The 25743-nt window shown below is 41.9% G+C and overlaps 1 protein-coding gene across 3 annotated transcripts in view; it reads right to left on the bottom strand.

The window, feature by feature from the left end:
* plch1 (phospholipase C, eta 1) overlaps positions 1–25743 on the bottom strand; it is a 47598-nt gene that overhangs the window by 4606 nt on the left and 17249 nt on the right. For all 3 annotated transcript variants that reach the window (XM_036536298.1, XM_036536299.1, XM_036536300.1), the window contains exons 4-18: positions 23778–23907; positions 21487–21657; positions 20370–20463; positions 17265–17468; positions 17032–17152; positions 14716–14887; positions 12074–12181; positions 9769–9930; positions 8225–8293; positions 6995–7089; positions 4192–4289; positions 3834–4013; positions 2733–2840; positions 1643–1767; positions 1227–1311 (exon numbers count right to left, since the gene is read on the bottom strand). In XM_036536298.1, coding sequence (XP_036392191.1) covers positions 1227–1311; positions 1643–1767; positions 2733–2840; positions 3834–4013; positions 4192–4289; positions 6995–7089; positions 8225–8293; positions 9769–9930; positions 12074–12181; positions 14716–14887; positions 17032–17152; positions 17265–17468; positions 20370–20463; positions 21487–21657; positions 23778–23907 — 1922 coding nt within the window. The remainder of the gene's footprint in view (positions 1–1226; positions 1312–1642; positions 1768–2732; positions 2841–3833; positions 4014–4191; positions 4290–6994; positions 7090–8224; positions 8294–9768; positions 9931–12073; positions 12182–14715; positions 14888–17031; positions 17153–17264; positions 17469–20369; positions 20464–21486; positions 21658–23777; positions 23908–25743) is intronic.

Below are 25743 nucleotides of genomic sequence, written 5' to 3'. Positions count from 1 at the left end.
AACAACACAAGCATTTCTAAAACGATGCCCAGAGCACCAGGTCTGCTGGGCACGGAACCACATAAATGATAAATCTGAACAGTCTGTATCTCATCTCCGGCCAGTGTCCCTTCATCCATTCCAACAGCAATGCCTCTGATGTGTGCGCAACACAGCAAAGAGCAGCATATCAGACCATGCAACAACAACATGCAACACGACATACAGCTGAATACACCGTATGATAAAGCAGTGACACAGCACAAGCCAGCAAACTGCACGGCATGACAGAGCAAAACGAAGTACACAGACCACATCACAACACACTGCACCTCAACTCTTTATAACCATGAGGTGAGCAAAGACATTACTGACGGCAGATCATAACGTCACATTAACGTACACATTTCCTCAGCAAATTCCACCATTCAAGTCAACAACAAAAAAAAAAAAACATTTGGGTAGAGAAAACACAACCCTCAGGGCATACATTTATTGCCATTGGAAACAAATTGCTGCCTTTATAATAACTCAGTAACACTGCATCACTGCAATTGGCGTCAGAGTTCAATAATCTTTTCCCTGGTGTAGATCATACAAAATGTGCATTTGTAAAATGAGATGTACATGTATGTGTGGATATGTAGTGATATATCTATAGATATATGCACAGATGTAAGGAAATGCATATATGTACAGACAGCATACAGCATATATGTATGAGTACTGATATATGGAAGGACATATTCACAGATCACCCAAAAGAAGTACCAAAAAACAGCATAATCTGTACACTCTTTTTGACAATGTCTTACGATTTTAGTGCATTTATGACAGCCAGGTTTCACCTTCGATATCTCCTAACTGTAGCACTTCTCATCTTGATTGCCTAAATACTTTACTGCTGCACCGCTCACTTCACTATCATAGGCAGAAACTCTTCCATACGAGTGACACATCAGTTTAGGAGAGAGGTAAAAGTCGGGACATACTAAAAATGTAAAAATGTGCAGAATGTAGGAATATGCATAGGCATATTTGTAGATTTGTATGGCAGTTTACAGATACATATAAGTACAAATGTATATTTAAACTGATGGCAATATGTACTGATGTATTATATGTGAATATGTTCAGATCTAAGTATTAATGTATTTGGGGGTATGCTTGCATGGATGTAGAGTAAATAATTATGTAGAATGATGTGTGTATAGACAAATACATAGAGACTGATATAAACAGCTCACCGTTGTCGTCTACCACTCTGGTCTGTTCTTTGCAGCAATCTACCGGCAGACCGATGATCTCCACCTCCACAAAAGGATCAATGATCTGAGGGAAAGAAGGATTTTCCCACAGCCCAATCAACACAATTCCATCACTGCAGTCAATAAGGGCAGTCACTGTGCATATTGTGTATCGAACGGAAATCTCCCACACAAAATCCAAATCATACTTTTGCAAAAATGATAGTTTGTTTCCTACAGCACTGCTATATATTTATTTATTTATTTATTTTCCACAGCAGATTCGCTGGGAAAACAGATGGGGCCATGATGCATTCTGGGTACCAGATGGGTTGCCTGGTGGAAATGAGGTAGCAGAGGGTGCCAGTGGTGCATGTCGGGCCTCCTTGGTGGATGCTGGGTAATTCTGCACCCACCTCTCCCCGGTCACCCAGCATTGAGTCTGGGGGTTTGGGTAACTGCTGTCCGCTGATTATCTTCAGCACCAGCTGCTTCTTGGGGTAGGCTGGGAAGGGGTCATCACAGAACGGGTTGAATGAACCTGAAAAAAGGATGGTTGACAAGGACCCATGTTTCTTGGCACAATAAAACCATGTCTTTCACACTTGGATCTTGATGATGGTGTTACATTACACAACCGGGACATTAACAACAAAGCGCTGCAGGCTTCTAAAACATTTTAAGTACAATTTTGGACTTTTTGGTTCTCAAACACTTGCTGCATCAAAATTACAATTAAGGTTTAAAGCAGTGCAGTAAAGCTGCCCTGACTTTAGTCGGCTTCTTTGTAATTGTTACGTTATATGAAAGAGCTCTATAAAATGCAAGATTTAGCCTTTGGTTGGTCACACCAAACAATCAGACAACATCACACCACCTAATACATGATTGGCGTGTCCAAACAAAGTCTATTTGTGGGTTTTAATTATCTTTTAACGATTTTACACTCAAATAGCAAACGACTGGATTTTTAGGATGCTTTCAGATTATTAATCATTTCAAGTTGCCAATCCAAGGTTTGGAGCTTCACAATCACATCAAACCCAGACTGTGGTGCAGCAATCTGCTTAGACCAGACAGGGCATAACCAGCTTAGCGGACACATTAAGGTCAGGAAGTATTTTAAGATTTTAATAACTGTATCGTAGCTGCTATCTGGGTTTATGACTAATGTGCACTAATGGTGTCTCCAGACAAGGTTTTGCAGTTGGGGTGGGGAAGGGAAGTGGCACATAATCATAATGAGGACCATAGACTTACAAGAACAGCCTTATCTATCTTATGAATAGACATATGTACTATCTATGCATGACATCCAAAATATGAGGAATATTCTGATAATAGATTGATTGAAACAATAGAAAAATATGCATTCATATATCCATGCAAACAAGCAATGATAAACAGATGAATATATATGATAGCTGAATGTGATTGCAAATGAAAGGTGCTGTCAGACTTTCTTTTCTTTTGAAAGGATTTCAGGAGCTCAGCAGGTCTTGGTACCTTTACACATGGGTTGGGGCTTCAGAACATATCCACAGCCCCCGTTCACCATGAACTTGGCCCTGTTCAGCTGCATCATGCGGCCCTCGGTCTGGTAGTTCAGAGCCACTGAAAAATTACGTTAAAAGAAAGAAAATTAAAAAAAAAAAAAAAGATCATAGATCAGTCATGTTGTTTAATGTACACCTGGTTGAACCCCAGAAATTATTTGTACAATTATTTGTTACAACTGAGTCATGGAGTGAAGAGAGACAGTGTTATGTCCATCACATCTCTTCTTAATAGCAACCCCCTTCCTCCCCCACCTCCTGCCCCTGACTCCTGTCAAAACCAGGGAAACCATGGGAGCTGGGCTAATATCATGTCAAGTAGCCAAGCCAACTCTGAACCAACCACCATGCTCTTCTTTTGCAGGTGTAGCTCCCCCATGTGTCCAGATGGTGCTGGTGTAATGGACCATATGGAAGGGACATGACAAAGGCACTAAAAGGTCACCTAGTCAGAAATCCAGAAGAGCCAGCTGTCAGAGTGAGACTGAGGAGCGTCACACTTTGATTACAGTATTACGCAGGGCAAGAGGAGCTCTAATGGAGCTAAAGGGGTCACCGTGACTGTGGTCTGATAACAGATAACCAGATAACAGGCAGGCTTATTTACATCCCTCTCCAAATCCTGTTAAAGTCCAACTGCAGAGCAAAAATCCTCAGGGCTTTTAACAGGATTTCAAGGTCTGCGGTCAAACTAGCCTGCTGGAGTAGGTGCATAAACACCACCTCCCTGCTTAACTGATAGGCTGGATCATGTCTGACAGCAATTTTAGAAGCTCATCATTGGCTGTGAGGAGTAAAAGCAGTGTATGCATGACACACTGAATGCTGATGGAAGATGTCATAACGTGAACGTGTTGGTGCACATGCGTGTGCGTGGCTGTGTTTGTGTGTCTGTCTGGCTTGTACCTATGTGCGTACGCAAGAGTGTGAGTGGGTGTACATTTGCATCCACTTGTGCATGCGTGTACATGAGTATTTGTGTGTGTGTGTGTTTGTAATTGCATGGATAAGCGGATGTGTGTTCGCGTATCTGTTTTTAGGGGAGGCTCACCCAGCTGGCAGCCCACGTTCCAGTAGACCTGAGGGTTGAAGTTGCTGGAGTCGATGCGGTAGGCAGAGGGGTAGATGCGGGAGAGCTGGCGCTGATTGAAGGAGATGAGGCGCTCTGCTCTTTGGTGAACCAGCTGCTGAGCCCGAGTTTCACTGAACGACAGGACATTCCCAGGAGTGCCTGACAGACGAGAACAGAAAGATCAGTGGGAAAGAGAGCAAGAGAGGGGTAGGGAAGGAGGGAGAGAAAGGCGGGGTAAGAAGAGAGGGAGAAGGGAGAGGGGTAGGGATAAGGAAAGATAGATGGAACGAGAGATGAGGACAGTAAGAGTGTGATAGATGATAGAAGACTCTCTTACTTTCTTCCAGGCAAGCCTGGGAGGCCACTGAGTTGGTGAACACCACCAGGTCTGAGAGATCCCTGCTCAACTTTATGGTTTTTCTCCGTTTGCCACTCCTACAGAGGCACACACATTCAAATTATTAGTTAAAATGTAAACCATATTCAATTTCACTTCAGCATCAGTCCAATACTAGTATCATTCAGCTTCACACCAATAACACAATTTAATATGCAATTTCAATAGCCCGTCTCTTCTGAGCTCTTGATTAAGTAAGTTAGGTAACCCCAATTGAGCTCCTCATTATAGGGGCAACAACTAATCAATCATAATTATGGTGGGATCTATACTAAAAACACTCCTCTGTCACAGTCCTACAACCAACAGCTTTCAAGAGATGCAGTTCAGGACTTTCTGTTGACCTGTAACACTGATTACCTGCTCAATCAAACATTATTAAGTAAGAATTTCCACAGCAGGCCCCCTGAACTAGACTGAGAAGTACTTCCTTTTCCCATCATATTTCACACTTTCATTAACTGTTTGGGAGTTTTCATTTATCATCAGAACCCTGTGGTCCTGAAAGCCATCAGGATGCTTCAAAGCATGTAGCTCCAGCAGGAGACTTTCCTTCTGAGTGGCTATTGAATTTGATTTATCTCACAGCAGGCTCTGTAAGGTCCTCCAGCAAAGGCTAACTGTGTTTGAAGTCAGAGATGCGCGTGAGGAGTTGAAAGAGAGGCTTAATATTGTTCACTTAGCATACGGACAACAGCCCTCTGAAGGCGGTCTTTGAATTCACCCATTAGCTTGAATAGCATTGCTATTCATTTGCTTCTACAAAGCAACCAGGAGGCAGAACTAACAAAAAGAAGAAAATGCTTAAAAAACAGTAAAATGTTACTTTTAGTGAATTCAGTCCTGCAGCTAGTAAAGGGTGCTTTACAATGGGTACATAAAAAAACATACAAAAAGTCAAGGCTAACAAACCTCCACAAAAATATACAGAGCTGCCACACATGCATTCACAAGTGATTCATACACATACAATTCATAATTCATAAAAAATCATATATAATTCATATATATGTATCACATACACAGTCATTCACTAACACACACACACACACACACACATACAGATACAGATACAGATACATGCACACAAATCAGATGATGTTTGTAATCCTGCAATGCCAAGATGCTGTGTATTCAGAGCTTTAGTTGAAAACATGCAGTGCAAGAGCCTACTGTCCCTCAGCTTTGGCAAATATACCCCCACACTGGTCCCCAAGCAGTCACAATGACCAACCCACAGGTCATTGCTGTAATTATCTCTCTTGAACCCAGTGGTGGAAAACCCCAGCTTCAGAAAGTGAAACTCCTATCATGTATTTGTTCTAGCCATTCACTAAGCAATGTGATTTCACTAATTAGCTCCTCTACCTGGCTGAAGAGTTGTGCTAATTAAATTCAGCTGGTGTAGTGCATGGGTGGAACAAATACGTGGCAGGACTTTTACTTTCTGAAGCCGGGGTTTTCCACCTCTGCTTGAACAACACAACCCTAATCCCAACCGCAGTCATTGACATAATTCACTAATGTTCTCTGTTTTTATATGCGTACCTAAAATTTGCATCGTCCTTTGCCCCAGCCTCGTTTTCCCACTCTTCTCTACTTTAATGATCTCTAAACTGGGTTACATGGTGGTTCTGGGAGGTTTTTTCCTGTCATATTTCATTTGAGTGTGCTTGCTTTGTTCTTTCACCAAAGTCTGATCTAAAAGCTCCAGAGGGCCATTTCCAGCTGCTGCCTGCTCGCTGACAGCTCTCAGCACACTGACCCATTTCCTGTCTCTATGCCACGGTGTCCTCATAAACACGGGCTGGAGACCATCGCAGAGGGGCACAGGGCTGAGGACTGGGGATCGGCGAGCCAACGAGCCAACTAGCTGAGCCAGTGGGAACCCGTCATCGCAACAAAGATGGGTCAATAGAGAGGAGAACAAACTCACCATCTAAATCCAGGTTAAAAACGAATCCCTTTCTCACCTACTGTCCTATACACTAGAGCTACTAGAGCTACATTGCCACATTTCGGCTACTGCCAAGTTTCCTACAGTGCATGTCAATTTGCTGTAGGCTGAGACATGGCACTGTGAAGCTCTGTGGAGATGTGAAGACTGTGAAGCTATCACATCACATCCTATAAAGCACTTTACTGCATTTCGGCTCCCTGTCTTTTTGTTTTGTCTCTCCATTTCACAAGCTATCGAGTGCCCACGTCCACTTTGACATCCATTTTACCCTGGAACACAAGGCAACTGCACTACTGATCAGCTCAAAGGCTGAACCTGAGGCCCTTTTCATCTGTTTCAGCTGTTAATAAGTGATAACACTGTAATTCACCTGCATCAATAGCAGCTTTATAAGGTAACCTTAATTTCTTTGGTCTATCAAAATGGCAAGGGAGATTTGCACTTAAATGTTATCCTTGGGTGCCATTAGGCAAAGGATAATTCTCCACATGTTTATATGAGGGAGAACTGTGTTTTTTTTCATCCTCTAAGCAAAACATTGATATGACACCCTACTATATTTAGTGTGAACACTTGCCATTGGTTTTCAATACTATCATGCATAATTTGTCCTTGGATGTTCTCTTTAAATGTGTAATTACGTAATTGCTCTTCCTTTTCATTTTCTTTGCAGTGCAAAGCAGAGCTGTCATCCCTTCTTCATATAGTTAGAATAAATAAACCTGATTTGACTGCTGGAAACAGCCTATGGGAATGGATCCAAATGAGCCAATGAACATGCACCTGTTGTACTGTCCCATGTCTTTCCCAGATGCCTCCTGTAGTCCATCCTCCTCCGTGTCTGAGCTCTGAGACTTGCATCTGGATTTGGAGTGTCTCTGCCAAGAAAACATACTAACATAAGACACATACCCCTGACACAAGCACAGAGTGATACCTTTGGTGCAGATTTGCCATACCATAATCATCCTGTCTGCTAAAGGTGTGCTCTGTCCTCTCAAATATGCAATGACAATGGCCAGATGGCCAGCAAAGAAATCAGTGGGGCAAAAGATCTCTAACAAGATTCCTAAGTCTCTGACAAGCTTGCATTCCCGAGACAGTTCCCGAGAGACAGCTACAGTACATCTTTGTTTCTTTTTTCCCCCTGGGAGGTAGCTTCCGGGCTTGCCTGTATTTGCCTGTGACAATTCTTGTGTTGTCAACATGAATGAACCCACACAGTCATATGCACTACACATGGTGCCACCCACACACAGCCTGGCTTGGAACACAAGAAAATGGAGGACAACAGCAGATAATAAGAAGAATCAGGGAGAACAGAGGAGAGGGAAACAGAGGGGAGCACTGGAAAATGAAGGTTCTCAGGACGAGAAACCTCCGTATAGCAGTAGCTCTACTGGGATGGTCTTTAAAGATAAGCTTGATGAGACTCTGTATTGATGTGCAAGAGAGCTGACCACAGAGGCCAGTTGTTTAAATAAGTCATGGGGTCTACTGCAAACAAATACACCTCTGATAAAAGGGGGAATTGGAATCAAGAAGTGAAATCAATGTTGGGAAAAATGCAATTAAAAATAAGTCCACCAGTTCCTAGAGGGAGGAACTTTTGACCCATAAAGAAACTGCTCATTAAGTCACACTTATCCAAGAAATTTCTATATTGATTTGTTCTCATACACTGTGAAAATATAACAAAAGAAAATATTAAGTGACGGTAGGGATTAACTATGTTAGAGAAAGACACAGTGGAGGGAAAAAGCAAGACTAGCCACTACAGAAAATGAAGAGGAAAAGGCTGACAAACTTGCTCCACTGTTGTTTGTATGGAGTACAAGCATATCTTTGAAGAGACTTTTTTTGTGCAGAATTCCAGCAACAGAATAAGGAGCAGTCCCACAAGAAACTGTCAGCCTTATGTGTGTAATTATCTGTGGTTACTAATGCAGTGACATGTCAATGGGTAAGAGTTTGACACTCATGTGGGTAAAGAGGTAACCTGATGACACTCACCTTGTGCTTCAGGTTGCTGAGGAAGGAACGGCTTTGGGACTTCTTTAGCCCTTCTTTGAGATTGGAGTTCTGCGGAGTAAACAGACAGGCACAGAATGAAATGCAGACATTACATACCCTAACACCCTCGATCCCTCCCTCCCGACAGCCACCATAGGGCAGTGTCTGCAACAGGCCGTGCAGCTGTGCTGTGGTTGTGCCTGCTCCCCAGCGGGCACAGCGTGCGCCTCATCCAGGTCAAAAATAGCCTATTATCTTTTGCAGGATGCCAGCAGACACCATATGGGACATGCTGAAGCAATGTCTGAGAATAAACCATGTCAAAATGAGAGCTCAGGGGTAAATTCAAAAAAAAAAAAAAAAAGAAAAGATCACATGACGAGACAGAGGGTGCCAACAAACCCAAAGAGCCTAGTCCACCAAGTACCTGAGAAGAATTTAAGAAATTTATGTTTTGTCTATGCCTCTTGATGAATGTTTTTTGTGTAGCAGATGTGGTATGTGTATTCAATCAAATGAAAGATTTACATCACTAAATAAACTGAAATATGCCTGTTACATTTCTGTCATGCAGAAACCAGATAAAAGATTGCCCCTTGAAATTATTGGATTTTCAGATACTATTAACTATGATCATGTTTATGTTTTTTTCATTTTCCCTTAGGTTACAGCCACTTAAATGTACATGGACATTATCAAGAACAGCCATAGTCCTGCAGAAGCTTGTCTGCTGTTTTGTATCCCCCAACATCATCTTGCACTTAAGCAAGGCACTTAAATTGCATAGCTTCAGTAAATATTCAGATGTGTAAATGATAGCATGTATGTACAGTATGTAACTAACCCTGGACAGGAGCATACACAGGGAACATGTTTATGAATAAGCAGCCAGTTCACAGAGTGGGATCACAGCAGCAGAATGCAGCAGATATAATCAGGTATTTTGCGTTCTGGAGTAGTGTCTGTGACATGGCAATATGTGCTGGAATGAGGCAGATTCTGACATGGTGTCCCCAGACCCACCACCCCCCCAGTTTCTTTAGACGTGCACCATCTAATGACAATCTGCACCAGCCACAGACAGTCCCTGGGGACCCGTGCCCTGAATGACAATGTCACTCCCTGGATGGAGCTTTCCCTTCACGTCGCTGAAAGAGGGGAGATGGTGCTCTCGGAACGAAAGAGTGTCACTCGCTTGACGGGACTTTAATTTGAACGCTAGCCTTCCAGGCAGACTTGATTTGGCACAGATATTACTTAAGAAAAGGGCAAAAATATCCTCTGCACATAATAGATGCTGCATTTCCAATAGTAAAACAAAACAAAGGATAAGAAATATGAAATGTTTATGAACTACCGCTGAAGTTATCTTCCTCAGATTAAATCCACACTGAAAACCTGACTTCAAAAAATAAAATGTGCTGGATGAAAATGACTGGCAACTAAGACAGTATTTTCTTATAACAACAAAGTATGACAGCTTTTCTTTTAGTTGTGTAAAATGTAAAATGTAAAAAGAAAATGAGCCATGACTGCACTTGTACCTGTTTGAGGTTTGTATGCAAGCCCTCATGAGTGGCCCGTAGCAGAGCTCGTATGGAGAAGCTGTCTGTGTCCTCCTTGTCTCCGATCTGAGACTCTTTCACCAGAGAGTCCAGTTTCTTCCTGATGTAGGACTCCACCTGGTGCTGGTTAGGCCCATTGCTCTGAGGATCAAAAAAGACAATGGTCGCAAGGTTAATAAGGATAAGAACACAAAAGGTTCAGGGACTGTGTCTATGAGGTGATTCCCATGTTAGGGACATTTCACCATTTAAAAGGTACTGCTGTTGCAGACACTGAGTAACTGAGTGAGTGAATGAGGAAGGAAATGAGTGAGGCAATGACTGACTGAGGGAGGAACACTATTGTTCTCTGGCTGCCTGGTTGTTTACAGAATTCTGTATCTACTAACAACTGTGAGGGTTTTGGCTTCTGAGGCAATTACTATAAAAAGCGTAGGGGTGTTAATCTCAGCCTCCTGGCCAAATGTCCAATCTGTCTTATGTTTTATGCAAAGTGACTCACAAATAAAGACAAAAAAGTGCATCAAATACAGTTGCATGGAAGATGGTACTTAGAGGACATCTCAAAAATACATATTTTTTCTTCATCTATTTATAAAATGGCATTTTCACATTATAGTAACTATCCTTCTCACATTTCATGTCATGTCTTAGTAAATTGTGTGTCGAGGTGAAACATAAACCTTTAATTGCCATTTACTAATGGCTGTTCGGTGATGATTGCTGAATATTAATTATAACAAACAACACATAACACTTGTGCTTGTGCAGTGGGTTAAGCATGAATACTGAATTCTAATCAGTGAAACCATATCTGATAACAAGCATACTGCTGACATCCCTTGAACAGCCTACAGTTGCCAGGAAAAGATCAATGGTATCCAGCGTGGAACTATTGTAGCAGCCGATTTAAGAAAATGATATCCCTTGGTTAGTGTTTTTGAGGAAATTACAGAAATCAGGTGGGGGATGAACAATCTGAACAATGCTGACTGAATCTTTCCAGTAATGAGCAATGCTGCTCTTGATGTGGGGATTAGCATATATTAAATTGAGCTGTAAGTTGGGGTTTCAAAAAACAGCACATCCAGATCTCTGCCATGTGTTCTAGAGAGGGAGGAAAACAAAGGGGCAAGACAAAAAAGTCTGTTATCCTTTCAGCCACTGAAAATATGCTTTACTTAATGAGCCTAAATGAGTAGAAATTCGACAGACTGTTTTAAACAAAGCTATGGAGGATTTGAATGGGTTTCCAGGCAGGAAATTGCGAAGGGATATTTCAAACAGGGTAAAGATAAAGGATAGGAATAGAGGATATCAGAATTTACAAGGGATCGTTCAGACAAAGTCAAGATGGAGGACCGGAGTGGTGTTTTCAGAGACAGCTGAGCAGGTAGGCAATATGCAGTTGTCTAAATTCCACAATATCAAACAAAAGCAAGTGGTCACATATGTTTGAAAAGCATTTAACAAATAAAATGTATTACCTTATGATCATTATCAGAAGTATCAGTAGTAGTGAGAGGAAGAGCAGAATTAGAATAGGAGTATGAATAGTAGTATTAATATTACAATTAATAAAACTACTTTTTATTAATTGCAACACAACTGTTTTCCATGTGGTATTTATGTGTTACCATAACTACATAAATATCAATGGAATAAATTGTGCATGAACACAGCAGCAGACACTGCAGCCCGCTCTGTGCCTAGAAGGAAACGTCTGCCCGGTGAATCCTCCCTTGCTTGTTCTGAGGACAGTCAACGGTACCTAAGTTGATCCACAAGCATCAAGTCTCCAGTTCCATCGTTTTACAGACAACCCGCCAACCCGTAAAGTACCAACAGTTAAGCATTTCTCTGTCAAGAGCCATCTCCTCCGTTATGACAAATAACTTAGGAAGGCAATCGATCCATGATTCCCCTGGGTTTGCACTGCCTATGTACTATGCACATGTCTAGAGTGTAGAGGTGACAAAAACTCAATATTCTGACACTGTACAACTCAAGCCATAGGAGACAGGGACTGAGCGAGAGGAAGAGAGGAGATGAGTCAAACCGAAACAGAGGGGAAGAGATGGGCCAGCATATATAGAGACTGAAAGAGACGGGTCAATATGAGATAACAGTGGCGAAGCCTGAGAGAGAATGGAAAGGAAGCAAAGGCAAAGTGAAAGACAGCCAAAATAATGTTTTGGGGCGAGAGGCTTTTCTCCTGGCTGAAGCTGACATTTGCACATCCAGTGCATCGGCCAGCAGCCTGGCAGCTGCTGTCCTGACTTACACTGCTGCTCTTCAGCTTGAAGTCATCCTCAATCTCATCAGCGCTGTCGTCGTCCGACACTTCTCCCTCCTCCGCATCAGCCGACAGGTAAGGAGGCAGGCGCTTGCCCTGGAGAGAGAGCCCCAACAAAAACAGATCAGACATGTCTCACTCAATCACACACACAGACACACAGACACACACACACACACACACACACATGAACTTTCATACACACAAGTAGACACACACACACACACACATTCTCTAACACACAAACATACCCTCTGATGTATACATCTGGTTGCATGTGTATCTTTAAATACGCAAGGTGTAATTCACATCACAATACTGTATTTTCATTTACAATAATTTAATAAGTTAATTTTGACTTTGAACGTGCCATGCCCACTTTTAGTATGTTGTCATTGACATGTTCTCCTGTAACGTTACAGACAGGTTACAGACAGAGTCACTCTGTAACCTGACTAATGGAGACGAGACATAGGAGATGCCTCTTGTTATACATTACTAAAGAGGGTTCCTGGTGAAGTGAGAACATGAGCATAGCTTTGCTCCATCACTTATGACCTTGCTTGGTAGTTGAACCTCTCCTGGAGAGAAATCTTCCATGGGGTCATTTCCTGTTTTGCAGAATGTGTCTGCTTTTCATTCTTCATCCTACTTTCACAAAATAAACAGGCCACTTTCACCTTGAGCAGCTGTGATAAGGGCAATGTGAACAAACTTATGGGGTGAAGCGGTCTCTCGTGATTTGCATGAGGCGTGCACAAGCACACATTGGTATAGACAAAGAGAAATGCAATTCAGTTCAAATGGACTCCAGTGTGGCCGAGAGCAGCTAACAGGTGCTCCCGGCAGGGGGCGGGGGGCAGGGGGGTGGCTTTGGGTTTGAGCCATTAGACAGGGAACGGCTCCTTTGTGCCGAGAGGACCTGTGGAGCACCAATCTGCTACAGCGATCTGTCTTAACCTACTTCTCTCGCATCCAGCGTCCCGCCAGCTCCGCCCTGCTGGGTCCCTCTTTCTCCTCCCTCCAGTCCTGTGACACACCCCACCCCATGCTTCACTCATCTATCTGATTCTCTACTCTTTCCCCTCTCCCTCCCTCCTTCCCTCCTCCTTTCTCTGCCCCTAGACATTTTGATGGTGATTTCTTTAAACATGCAGGTTTGGAGAGATGCTAAAATATCATGTCAGTACTGTAATGTTTACCGGAATAATTTTGTAAAATCTCTTCCTGCCTCCAGGCTGTTTATCATTTATCTGTTTATCATTTGTCTGTGTTTAGTTTTGGATGTTTCTCATTCATATGTACACATACTCACATGTATGTACACGCATTTATATAAATACACACACACACATGTGGATAAGCACACATATGTGTGTACATATACTAATACTAACCCCAACACACAAGTCATAAATACAAGTATTATCTCAGAAATAACATAATAACACCTAATAATAACATAAAAGATATGTTAACAGTTCATTTTTAATCCAGGAGAGGCAATCTGGCTGCTCACTTCTAATCATGAGGGGGGAGGCTGCCAAAGCACCAGAAGGACACTCCCCCCCTCCACTACACACACACATAGACACGCACAAACGCACACTCGTGTGGGGGGCCTCAAGCCTGTGGCTGACACCAGGCCTAGCAGCCAGGGTCGCCCTTTAATCAATGTGACATTAATGGCGTCTTAATCCAGCCTAGAGGCCTCAGTGGGAGGTGAATGCTGCCACCCCCCCCCCCCCCTTCCTATGACTACCATCACTGTGGAACATTGAGGCTGCACTGCTTATATCATCTCTTTCCCTCCTTCATGAGATCCAAATATTTTCACATTCCTCCCTTCAAAGCTTGCGAGTATCACCGCAGCTCAGGACCTTAAAGCTGGGACAAGAAGTGGTGGCGGATTCGGGGTTACTGTATGCTGTCAGCAGATAAGAGTTTTCAGTGGTGCTTGGTAAGTGTCCATCTCTCTCTGCTCTTACCAGGAGAATTCTGACATTACGCAGAAAAAGACACTCACTTCACTTCTCACCCAACATTCAAATATTTTTTTCCACTACATGACAAAAACAAAAATTCTTGTGTAATTCTTTTTCTCTTTATCTCAATGTCAGCCTCTTTCATCACAACCAAACACCCACACACTCCTTTCTCCCCGTCCAGGGTACAACATAGCACAGACACTGCTAAATAATAGAGATATATGTCATTTGGATTCAAATCTTTCATTCATGCATTAGCAGTCTGAGTCAGAACTGGAAGCAGTTCTGTGGTTTTGCATCAGCTGTGTACACTTGAAACACAGAAGTGCTAGCAACAGTCTACAGACAATGGATGTGTACTATAGTAATGGCGACTGAGAAGACTGCGAGAACTGTGTTTGGTTGTGGACCCGATTGGTTCTTTGGTCTTCTCACTGATCACACACACTGTTATAAATGGATGTGCAATGGGAAAGGTGCATCTGTGGTCAAATGGTTTTGATGGCTGTGGTTACGAGCCTCAGTCAGGGTCTGGGTTCTGCATCAGGGTTTGATTCCAGCCCAGCTGCATTCTGAAGATTTGGATTTGGGAGGCCGAGGGAAGGGAAGAGGAAAAGGAAGAAAGTAGAGAATGTCCCATACCTTTATGAGTATCTTGCCCCTGAGGCAGTTGGGGCTGGGAAGCTCTTTGGAATCCTTGTTGAGTGTGTCACTAACGTCCAGCTTGTCCCCGAATATGTCCCTCAGATGCTGGGCAATCTTCTTCTGCTGCTGGATGCTGCAGTGGTTCTCAATGGAAAGGATCACGGGGTACCTGAGAGAGTGGGAGCATTGCTCTCTGTTAAATCACAACAATATAAATTACATCATCTGCTGCCATGTAGGACCTGAACTCCAAGGTTTTCTCCAGGGCTTTGTGTGATCTGTCATGCCACTGACAGTCATTTAGTCTGTAAAACTGGGCACTTGAAAATCGAAGGATTCTCTTTTTGTTGCTTGGGTGATGACTTACAACCAGTGCAGAAGACTGTCTCAAGAAAACTTATCCAGAGTGAAGCAGAGTAGGCCTAACAAATTGTAGTATCTTCAAACAATGAACTGAAAAGAAAGGAGTTGTGGACTTCTGTCAGAAGAGTAATGTATCATAGACGTATAAGGATTATATTCTCATTTGCGCTCTAGGTCCCTCGTACTGAGCAGTGTGCTGTGGAGAGAGGTCTCACCCAAATCAGATCAGACCCAGGTAGATTTATAGTGCCGGTCAGGCTGTATCCGGGGTGGCACAAAACTCCAGCGGGGATGTGTGTCTATGGCTCTGTATTGTATCTGTCTGCATCACTGTGTCTCAGTGACTGGAGAACATAGACCTAGCAACAGTGTAATTTTCTCAATGTCTAACTAGCTCCCTAGGCAGTGAACAACAGTAATGGTGTTTTACCAGAGGGCGAAAAGGCCAGCAAAGTAGTCACAGTAGTGCTTATTAAGCGGTAAATTTTTCTAAATATACACAAAAGGTAGGAGCCTAAATATTCTTGTATTAACAATTTAGAATGTACAAGTGTTATTCTATTACACAGAAATGATTCTGTTGTTTCTCATTTTGCACGATTTAATACCTTTGAAAGTTCAGAAAATATGACTTCCTGTATATTATGAAGTGATTCAGATGTAAATAATGAAGTCAAAGTGATGTGAAAACATAATTTCAGCTACATACTTAGTTAATAATTCCACGATCATGGAGCATGTTTCTGCTATGGAGACAGTGAACTGAAGTAAATGAAAAGAATATATTTCATTTAAAAATGGAGAAAGGATTCATGTCCAGATAACAGTATAGCTCAAACGTCAGTCTACTTGATTCAAAGATGTCCCCTGAGGCTCAGAACGGAGCTTTGTGAAACTCACATATGCACACACATACACACACACACACACACATACAAGCAGCCAGTGAAGATGGTTGATGACTCGTTCTCTCAGCTGAAGTGGCAAATGATGGGTGTAATTTGCATGTGATGTGAGACTGAGTGTTGCCTCATTTCACTCCTTATGGAGACCCATTAGCTCAAACAGGTGGGAATAATAAACAACGTTAAAAAAAGAAGAGAAAAATTGATTCTGCTACTGCAGCTGTCCTTTTACAAAGCACTCTCATCTTGAAAGACCCTGCCAATATCCATAAAAGATTAGTACCTACACACCGTAAAAATGTTAACAAAATGCTTTAAGGCAGCTACTTACAGAACAATCTTCTCAAGACCTGCATGGGCAAGTCTATGTCCATCAGCTTTTTTGTTATTCAGTAATTTAGTTTGAAGACATTTCCTCCTTCAGTAAGTACATCATCTTTCTTCAGCTATGCCTGAACATGTACCCTACAGACCTCAATGTCTCTGAAGATCTCATGCCTCACAGATTATGTTATTGTGCAGATGATTTGCCAAAGTTTTAAAATGTTTGCATTAAACCAGCAGAAAAATACATTACATTTTGTGCATATATAATTTAAATTATGGTGTAACATTATAAATGAAATGAATAAAAAATCAGGGATCAATAAATAATTTGATAAATTTATTATTACTATTAGTAGTAGTATTAAAAATAATTTCCCCTGGATGGGAAAAGTGCTCACATTAAGAAAATCCACATAAAAAATAATGTATGCTATAGTCATTACTGAGATATACGGAAGGACGCTGGATGCATTGCATGGTACACAGATGAGGGTACAATGTATACTCTGTATACTCTGCATAAGAGAAACTGTGTAAGAGGGCTAGTACATATTTTTCACCAAATAACAAACCCAGAGATGTAGTACATACTTATTACAGGACAACAGAGACTTGGGTATTATGCATACTCATTACTAACACAGAATAAGTCATTATTGAATGACACAGAGATGCTGTACTTGTTACAGAGCAACACAGAAGGAGGTATAGTACTTACTCGTTGTTGACGAAGGCGTGCTTGTTGATGGTCTCAATGACAGACTTGAAGGTGATCTTCGAGGTAAGAGTATAGCCATGCTGCACCATGGGTTCCCCATCAGGGCCATCCCAGCAGTCCACTGAGGAAGCAAGGAGGGAGTCCTTCATTAACCAGCCACAGACAGCACACTCGGGATCAGTATTAAAGGCAATGCTTTACACTGCTCCCACGGTCACTCCGGAGCTGCCCACCTTCCACACAGCGGCAGCCGGACTGCAACACCCAGGCGTACATGTCGGTCTTGGAGTGAGAGAGGAGCTGGTCTCCGGTCAGGTAGGTGTTGTGGGAAGAGGCAATGTAGTAGTTACAGAGGGGCTGGTCCATGTCCTGGTTCAACTCGTGGTGCAGGGGGTTGAAGATGTCACAGGCAGGGCTGCGCATGAAGTTGGTAAAGCCTGGAGGAGAGACAGGGCTCAGTCATTGTGAGGATTACAATACCAATGGTATCACAGAGCTGCTGCCTAACACACGCACTCGCACACACACACAGACACACACACACACACACACACACACACATACACACACACACACATAGATGAATACATGTTTACACACATGTACACACATACACACAGACACGTGAAAATGCTTATGTACACAAATGCTGGAGAGGACAGCCTTGGAAAAAAAACAGGGATCCAGTTTCCCTAAGTTCATGTAAAAGGTGCAAGGAAAATTTCTTCACACTTGAAAACAGAGATCTGAACAAATGATCACTTAATATTAAAACATGCGCATTAACAATTTTTGAAAGTGTTCTGAAAGTGGATAGTGAAGATATCAGTATAACAAGATAAAATTCAGCGCAGCCTATTTGATTTATGGAAATGCTTTTTTAACACTGCACACAGATTTACAGTTAATTGATATAGCTGGGATGTTGAGAGGAAAACACGGGACTAATTAGACGATAGAGATGTGTTTGATACTGCTTGATAGTATATGATACTGGTAAGATGTGGCTCCAGCTGGGGAGACAAGAGGGGGCTGAGGAAGACACTGATAGATGGCTTCACACCAACCCCAGTCAGGCACTGACCTGCTGTCACAATAGAATAAAGCACAGAGGAGTCCCTTGGGCCATTTCAGCCATCACAGCACCGCCATCACACACTCACACATATATATACACACAGACACACATACGTACGCACGCACACACACACACACACACACACAGACACACACACACACACACACACAGACACAGACACACACTCACTACTTCCTTTATGGTTCAAATCAAGCATGGTAAATTTAAGAAAGTATATGATGAGCACAATGTACAAGTACACTGAGTGCTGCAAGACAGGGCAAATACCAAGAAATGTTTCAGAGTATGTGGCTTTACATGCACAAACTCCCCCACAGTCAGACACACACACGCACGCACACACACACACACACACACACACACACATACACACAATCACAAACAAACCCATGTACACACACACACGCACGCACACACAAACTTGGTACTTGGTTTGAACCAGCTGTTTAATCTTCCATCTGCCTGGTTTGAAGCAAAATTTGCATTTTTAAAAACCACTCCATTTCCTCTAAACTGTAATCATCGCTGTGAACAGAGACACATGTTTGCGTCACACACAGGATTTCTTCCAAGCCTTCTCAAAGGAATGCATTGTATCCTGGAATTAAGGCATATCCCAAAGTTTGACTCATAGAGCAATCCCACAGAGCGAATAGAGAAATAGCAGCTTTCAGCATCAGATGCTTCTGATATGACAACTGCAACCACCCCTTCATTGTTTCATTCTGTGCAAAAAAAAAAAAAAAACAGGAAATAATGCACTTCTGCTACAGGCTTCTGCAAGTTCTCAGACATTATGCCCGATAACATATCTGAGAATTGCATGCAAGCATGATATCAGACATATTAACTATCCACCAGGACAGGAACTACTAAAATACCTAAAACGAGTATACTTTTTAGTGAAAAAAATACTACCCATCTATACCTTCAACCTGTTTAAGGGATTTTGAGCTCTTTAATAACACACACAAGCACTGAGACACACACACAGATGCAGATACACACACACACACACAGTTCAACTGCATTCTCCCCCTGAGAAGAAGCAGCAAACAGCCAACATCAGCTTCTCCCACCCGTCCCCATGCCGATGTGATAGGATTAGCCTCAACTCCTCCTCAGGCAGACTAAGGAACCTACTTTTATCCAATAAGTTTCTGTTCTGACCCAATATAGGCTGCAACAATATCGTCAGGTTTACCATTGAAGTAAGCTTCTTTAAAACCAAATCAGCCAAACAGACAATGCTGACACAGGACCCATATCATCCTTAAACCTAATCAAAAGACTCTGACTTCTGTCCTCTTTATTTTATTTGCAACCAAAAATAAGAGGCTTTGCTCGAAATGAACATGCCAGATGCTTCAGCAGAAGGGCCAGATCGAATCAGAACACTGATCCACCTGGTAAGGTGAGATAACAATGCCCAAGGGGCAGCCTTCATTCTACGGCAGACCAATAAATGCCCGCAAACCAGCATATATTTGCCACTCTCAAAGCCAACTTTACACTCCAGCCACTCTTCTGCAAACAGCACGGCAATAAGCAGGAGCTGGCAAACTTCTCGTTAAAATTTTATGAGCCCCTGCTGCTAACAGGACACTTCAACAAAGAGAATTGTCTAAGTCATAAAAAAAGACTTAGATTGTAGACTCCCATAGATTCTCACACTCTTTGGAGGGTTTTGGAATTGCTACTACAGATAGAACAGGCAAAGCATATTTGAATGTGTTCACCCAGTCAGATTAACAAGTTTAACCAAAACATTTTTGCCATTTAAGAATGGTATTGTGCTTTACTGATAAGACCTTTTCAGTAAGACATCATTGTAATTAGAATAGTATCCTCATTCGGTTAAGAGAGTGGAAGGGCAAAGAAGCCACTCATGGCACTGTATATTTCAGGTTGTTATAGTCTGAGGGATAATGAATATCTGGCTAACACTGATTGTTAAAAAATACATGAACAGCTACAAGATTTAATTGTGTGATTCCAATTGACAGTCTTGGTTTAATATTTCATTATTACAGCTATCATTGGTATAATGACAGCATTTATCTTGCGTTATCTTGTGTTAATTATATGTATTCACTGAATTAAATGTATATTTATATTTTTTGTATCACGTATGCTATGCTTGGGCCATATTTACAGAATGGGTTTCACACCAATGTAGCATAATGAACTGGAACTGAAAGAGGTAAACAGAGCCAAAGAGAGAAAGACAGACGCTCACCTTCAATACCCAGGATGCCTTTCTGTTTGTTTTCCTCAGAGACCTCAAACTTATCAATGACATCCAGGCAGTACTCTGTGGTAACATTGGCCATCTGTTGGGACACAGAGGAGGAAACAGGGGTTTGATTCTGGTGTGGACGCTGTCTTTCAGGATCGATAAGAGGATTCATCTGCAACCTGCCAGCTAGAGGCAGCCCCATTCAGTCAGCTCCACAAAGCCTCTTTTCTGACAGGAACCTCTCTCTCTGTCTCTCTGTCTCCTTCAGGTATCCCACTTTGACCCCATATGGGTTCATTCAGGCAATAGAAACATATCAGACTGAGTCAATGATGGGAGAGTGAGGCTTCACAAACCAAAATAAGCCAGCATGCGTTATCTTTCACTCAGTGATTTAAACAAATCAGTGTGAAGAATAGCAAAATAATTTTGATTGTGTTATTTAAGCCAGGCATTTGCACAGGTAGCTCCACACATTAAAGGGTTCATGAAGCTTCACTCTTCCATCACTACTGGAAGCTGATTTCATTGCTACATAGGGTCGCTTTTAGTCTGTGTAATAAAACGGATTTTCACTAGAAACTCTCTGAGCCTGGAGCCTGAGGGCACTCTCATTTGGGCAAATAGAGCCCCAGAGACAACGCCTGCCAGTTCAGAGAAGGGATTACGGAGTGCCTCTGAGCAGACACTAATGGGAATTACTATTAAAATACAGAGTGAAACAGCGAGAGCTACGGAGAAATAATCCGTAATAACAATGAGTTACTCCACAAACCTGGGCTGAACACCAAATACATAAAAGGAAAGAAACAAGTAGCAAGTACAGATAAAAGACAAGCAAATCAATCAAAAGGAAATATTTTTCACTGTAGCATGTATGTGCTTTTTGAGCTTCTTTATCCAGCAACAAGCAGTGCTTCATTTCTGCCTGTGCTTGATATGGAACCTGTAGTTTTACTGTAATAAGCACCTTAGCACCAGCCTTCATTCAAATTAATCACCAGCGATTACCTTATAATGTATTTCATGTCACAGGGTTGTGTATATATATTTCACAGATGCCAGAGCGAGTGATGGTCATGTCTCATGACATTGCTGTCACATGACCAGTACTGACCTTCTGCTCACTGCGCAAGAAGTTCCCCAACTCTTCGGCAGTCAGGTGGTCTTTCTTGTCGCTGAAGCACATAAGCAATAGGAAGAGATCCCTGCGCATGGACATCATCCTGTAGAAGACACTGAATTCCTCGTATGTCAGGGTGCCCTGCTGGTCATCTGTGTCCGCTTCCTGCAGGAACCAATGGGCAGTGAGATGCAGAGGAATACAATGGATTGGGGGTAACAAATACCCGGAGGCTAGACAAGCATTATGTCTAAAATGTGTATGTATGACTGAGATATGTATGCCTGAGAGCTGTCGTAGAATTGTGTTATTCCATGATAATTTATGATGCTGCCTCCTGTTCCATCATGGCAACCTATGGAATTTCTAACTATTTCAAACAAATTTATGTCTTGACTTCTAGAATCTCTGACTGTTCCCATAGAATTTATGGCTTGACCTACGGAATTTCTGACTGTTCCAACAGAATTAATGGCTTGACCTATGGAATTATGACTATTCCAACAGACTTTCTGGTTGTACATGTCCAATACTATCTCATAAAATAATAATACTTTACTATGGTTATAAATCTCAGCCATGAAGAAATTATGACTGTAATTAGAGTTGCAGAAATTAAGAGATAAATAAGGTAAATCAATTTGCTATCAACAAAATGGTGATTAAGTTTTTTTTTTAATGAAAATCATTGACCATTTTACAAATAAAAGACACACTAATAATGAAAATTAAATAAGAATAAATAATCACATTACAATGAAATGTTAATTGAAAAGTCACAAGTTAAAAATAATAAACACATAACGTGTTGCCCATGTCAGAATCATCCCTGGGAAAGACCATTGTAATATACAGTGCACAATACAGCAAAGCAAAATAATGCTGTGTCCCTTTGGCCTGTGTCCAACAAAGTGAGACTAATGAAGATGATAAATGATGGGGATGATTATTATGATCTGATGTATGATAAACAAACACGTTGCACAGTGCCATATAAAGAAAGTATTAATTATCGTTAAAACACACATTAGAAATGTTTTAAAGATGACAAATTAATTATTAAAAGTCAACAAATTCATCATAAACTAAAAAAAATGTTGTCAACTTGACAGCTCCATCAATATTAGATATTAGACGTTTCTGTTTTTGCAGGTCTCCATAGCAAAATACAACTCTATCTGTCCGTGCACTGCACTGACCTGTCTTTATGGTGTTGGCGGATGTGATTTGACAGTGAAAGCCTTGCTATCTTCCCTGTAGGACAGAAGCTTTACACTGGAAATCCTTTTACTGCTCTACTTTGTTACCTCTCTTACTTTCTTAAGTACCTCCCAAGGATATGGAGAGGCGCTCAATACCAGCTATTTAATTCATGCTCCTTATTCCCTAAATCCCTGGGATTACTGAAGCCTCAACAAAGATTCAATTCCCCGTCTTACTAATGACATCTGAGATCGACAGGATACCATTACTACATAATAAGAGGACTGTAATCCACAAATGTAATAAAGTTATGGATTTTTTTCACATAATGAATCTGATGTTTGCTCTGGGATTTTATTCCTCATTGACTTGAAGTGCAGTAAAATGGATATCTGCATGGTGATTTACTGTAAAAGCTGAAAATTGAAAATTAATGATCACCATAGATGGCACTTTGTTTTGCTGCTAGAGGGGGCAAGTGGCTGTAATTGTTTTGTTCTCTGTCATAGATCCCCAGAACATGCTCTTTGCCATACTTTCTTAAAAGCAATCAGCAGTAACCTTGAACATCCCCCAGCTGACAGGGAAGATGTAGCAAACAGTACTGATCTGACTCTTTAACCTCAGGTCACCCACAATTTTTTTGACACACAGTGATAACAGGTCAGAGGCACAAGCGGTTGCCGTTTTGGGGCAAGACAGTTTGTGACAATACATGTTATACTAGCTGTCCTTATAAAAGAGTCAACTTCTATCCTGTTCAGAACACTGCAAAACGCGGTTATATTATTGCATTCATGGGTAATTTTACAACTTGTTCTCCAGGAACACATTATCATAAAAGCAGGAACCACCTCTACTGAGATCTAACACAATCATTGGAACCAAGCGAACCGCACTGATCCAACACACTCCAATTGGCTCCAAATCAGCCATAGTGATCTGAAACACTCATTTTCCCCAAATCACCCAGAGTGATCTGACACACTCACTCATTCCAAGTCAGCAGTTGGGATGAAACGCATTCATTGGTTTCAGGTCAGTAGTCATGATCTGAGACAAGTGTTGGCAGCAGAACTCACCTGGAACATCTGCTTGACCTTCCTCCTGGGTAGGTTCACATTCATCTTGTGCAGAAGCTGGTAGATCTCCTCAATATTCAGGAGACCATCCCCATTCTTGTCTGCCTCCTCAAAGGTCTGTTTCATCCATGTGATACATGTTAAGGAATGGTGTTGTGAGAATTGTGGGTCAGGGATTACAGTCAGTTCCTGTGGCAAGGTTGGTCATTGCCTACTTCTTGCTGCAGGGTCAGTCATGCCCCTGATGAATTATGGGCACTTCTTAGTGAAGGATTGGTAATGGCTACTGATGCATTACGGGTAGATTATGCTCCAGGGGTTGGTCAGGGAGAGTGCAGCTGAGCGTAATGCATGAAACCACAGGACATTAGAGTGGATAATATTTGTCTCTTTGTAATATATAATTCATACTCAAGTAATATGAAAGAGCATTCTCATAGACAATTCTTAAAGGAGACTAAAATCTTTCTGGAAATGATGGCAGTTATGTTCAAAAGTTTGGGTGCTAGCAAGACTGACTGGTATGAAATAAAAATAAACAAAGATCCTAAACCCCTTTCTGACATGCACTGCAACCCTGAACTTATCGAGACATTACCCAGAGGAGATGTATGTGAGAACACAAATGTCCGAATCAGTTGGACCGGACATTAAACGGACTTCACCCTGCCAGCTCACTAGTACAAAGTCCGTGTAATGTCCGATTGAGTCCATGTGTGAATAGAGCAGGTCATTGTCCGGAGAATTCACAGCGAGGAAGTGGGCGTGTTGATGACGTTTCTATCATGCGACTGGCGCGAAACCAGAAGAATATAAACATGCTTCATACTCTTTTCTGCTTGCCTGTATATTGCTTTCCACTCTTGTGTTGATATTGCGGCTATATCCAAATACATGTAGTATTGATATCAACACAAAAACAGTCATCATTACAGGTGAGTGGGTAGCCTCGTCCGCCATCTTCGATGTGCTGTAAACAAAACACTTTGATTTCCGCAGCGTACTTTTTGCGTCATGTCCTGCCTCCTGCACGCTCTACCCAGGCGCCACCCCTTGCCTAAACTATACGGAGTATTTCCAGTAGGTGAGAACGCATCTGACACAGACAATCTCCTGTTGTGTGCTACATATGTGAAAGGGCAACTCCGGACAATTTCCGGACCTGATTCTCCGAAGAGAAAATGGCTCTAAACTCAGCCATCAGCATTAACTAGAGCACAATGTCATGTACATGGGGATACATTTTGTAACAGTGTGCAGAAGCTGTCTTGAAAGTCATCCAGCCTTCACTGAAGGATTGTGCGCAAGACTGCGGACTGCAGTTGGCACGGTGACCTGGTGGCTGATGGGATGACACCTCACAGCTCTTGCCTTGTGTCTTTAACTGCAGAAAACATCTTCAGGACAATCCCATCTACCTAGCATTGGCCATAAACACAGGGTTTTATTTGTTTCTTTTGGTTGGTTTATTTATGAGTTATTTTTATCCAACAGCCAGAATCTGTCCAAGCATACATCAGGTTCCATCAAATGTCAAACCTGGAGTTGGGCCACATCCCTGTGGGCCAGAATTACTATGGTGACATTGCTGTGACCACAAAGTGGGTCATGAACAGTTTTGTTTGGACAGCACATAGGCAGCACAAATGTAGACAGAAGGGGGGAAACCCAGGTGTTGTCGAGTGAGAGCAGTCAGGTTTTACCATGCATTTTTTAAATCCAAGCATTTGCCGCCAAAATTCCACATGTCAGTGGACAGGAATTTCATCAGTAAGGCTGAAAAGACTCAAAAAAGAAAACTGTTCCCTCTACTGAAGCATATACTTCTAACATCATGTAAGGAAAAAAAGAGAGAACACCCCTCCAAATTCAAATTTCCAAATTCATAAGGTGAACCTGACCTGAAGACAACCGGTAAAATAGGAACTGAAATCAAGGACAGACATGTTTTCAGGATTTAGGCATG

Source organism: Megalops cyprinoides, chromosome 9 (assembly GCF_013368585.1).
Source record: "Megalops cyprinoides isolate fMegCyp1 chromosome 9, fMegCyp1.pri, whole genome shotgun sequence".
NCBI classification, from domain to species: Eukaryota; Metazoa; Chordata; class Actinopteri; order Elopiformes; family Megalopidae; genus Megalops; species Megalops cyprinoides.
This window is presented reverse-complemented; position numbering and strand designations above follow the sequence as displayed.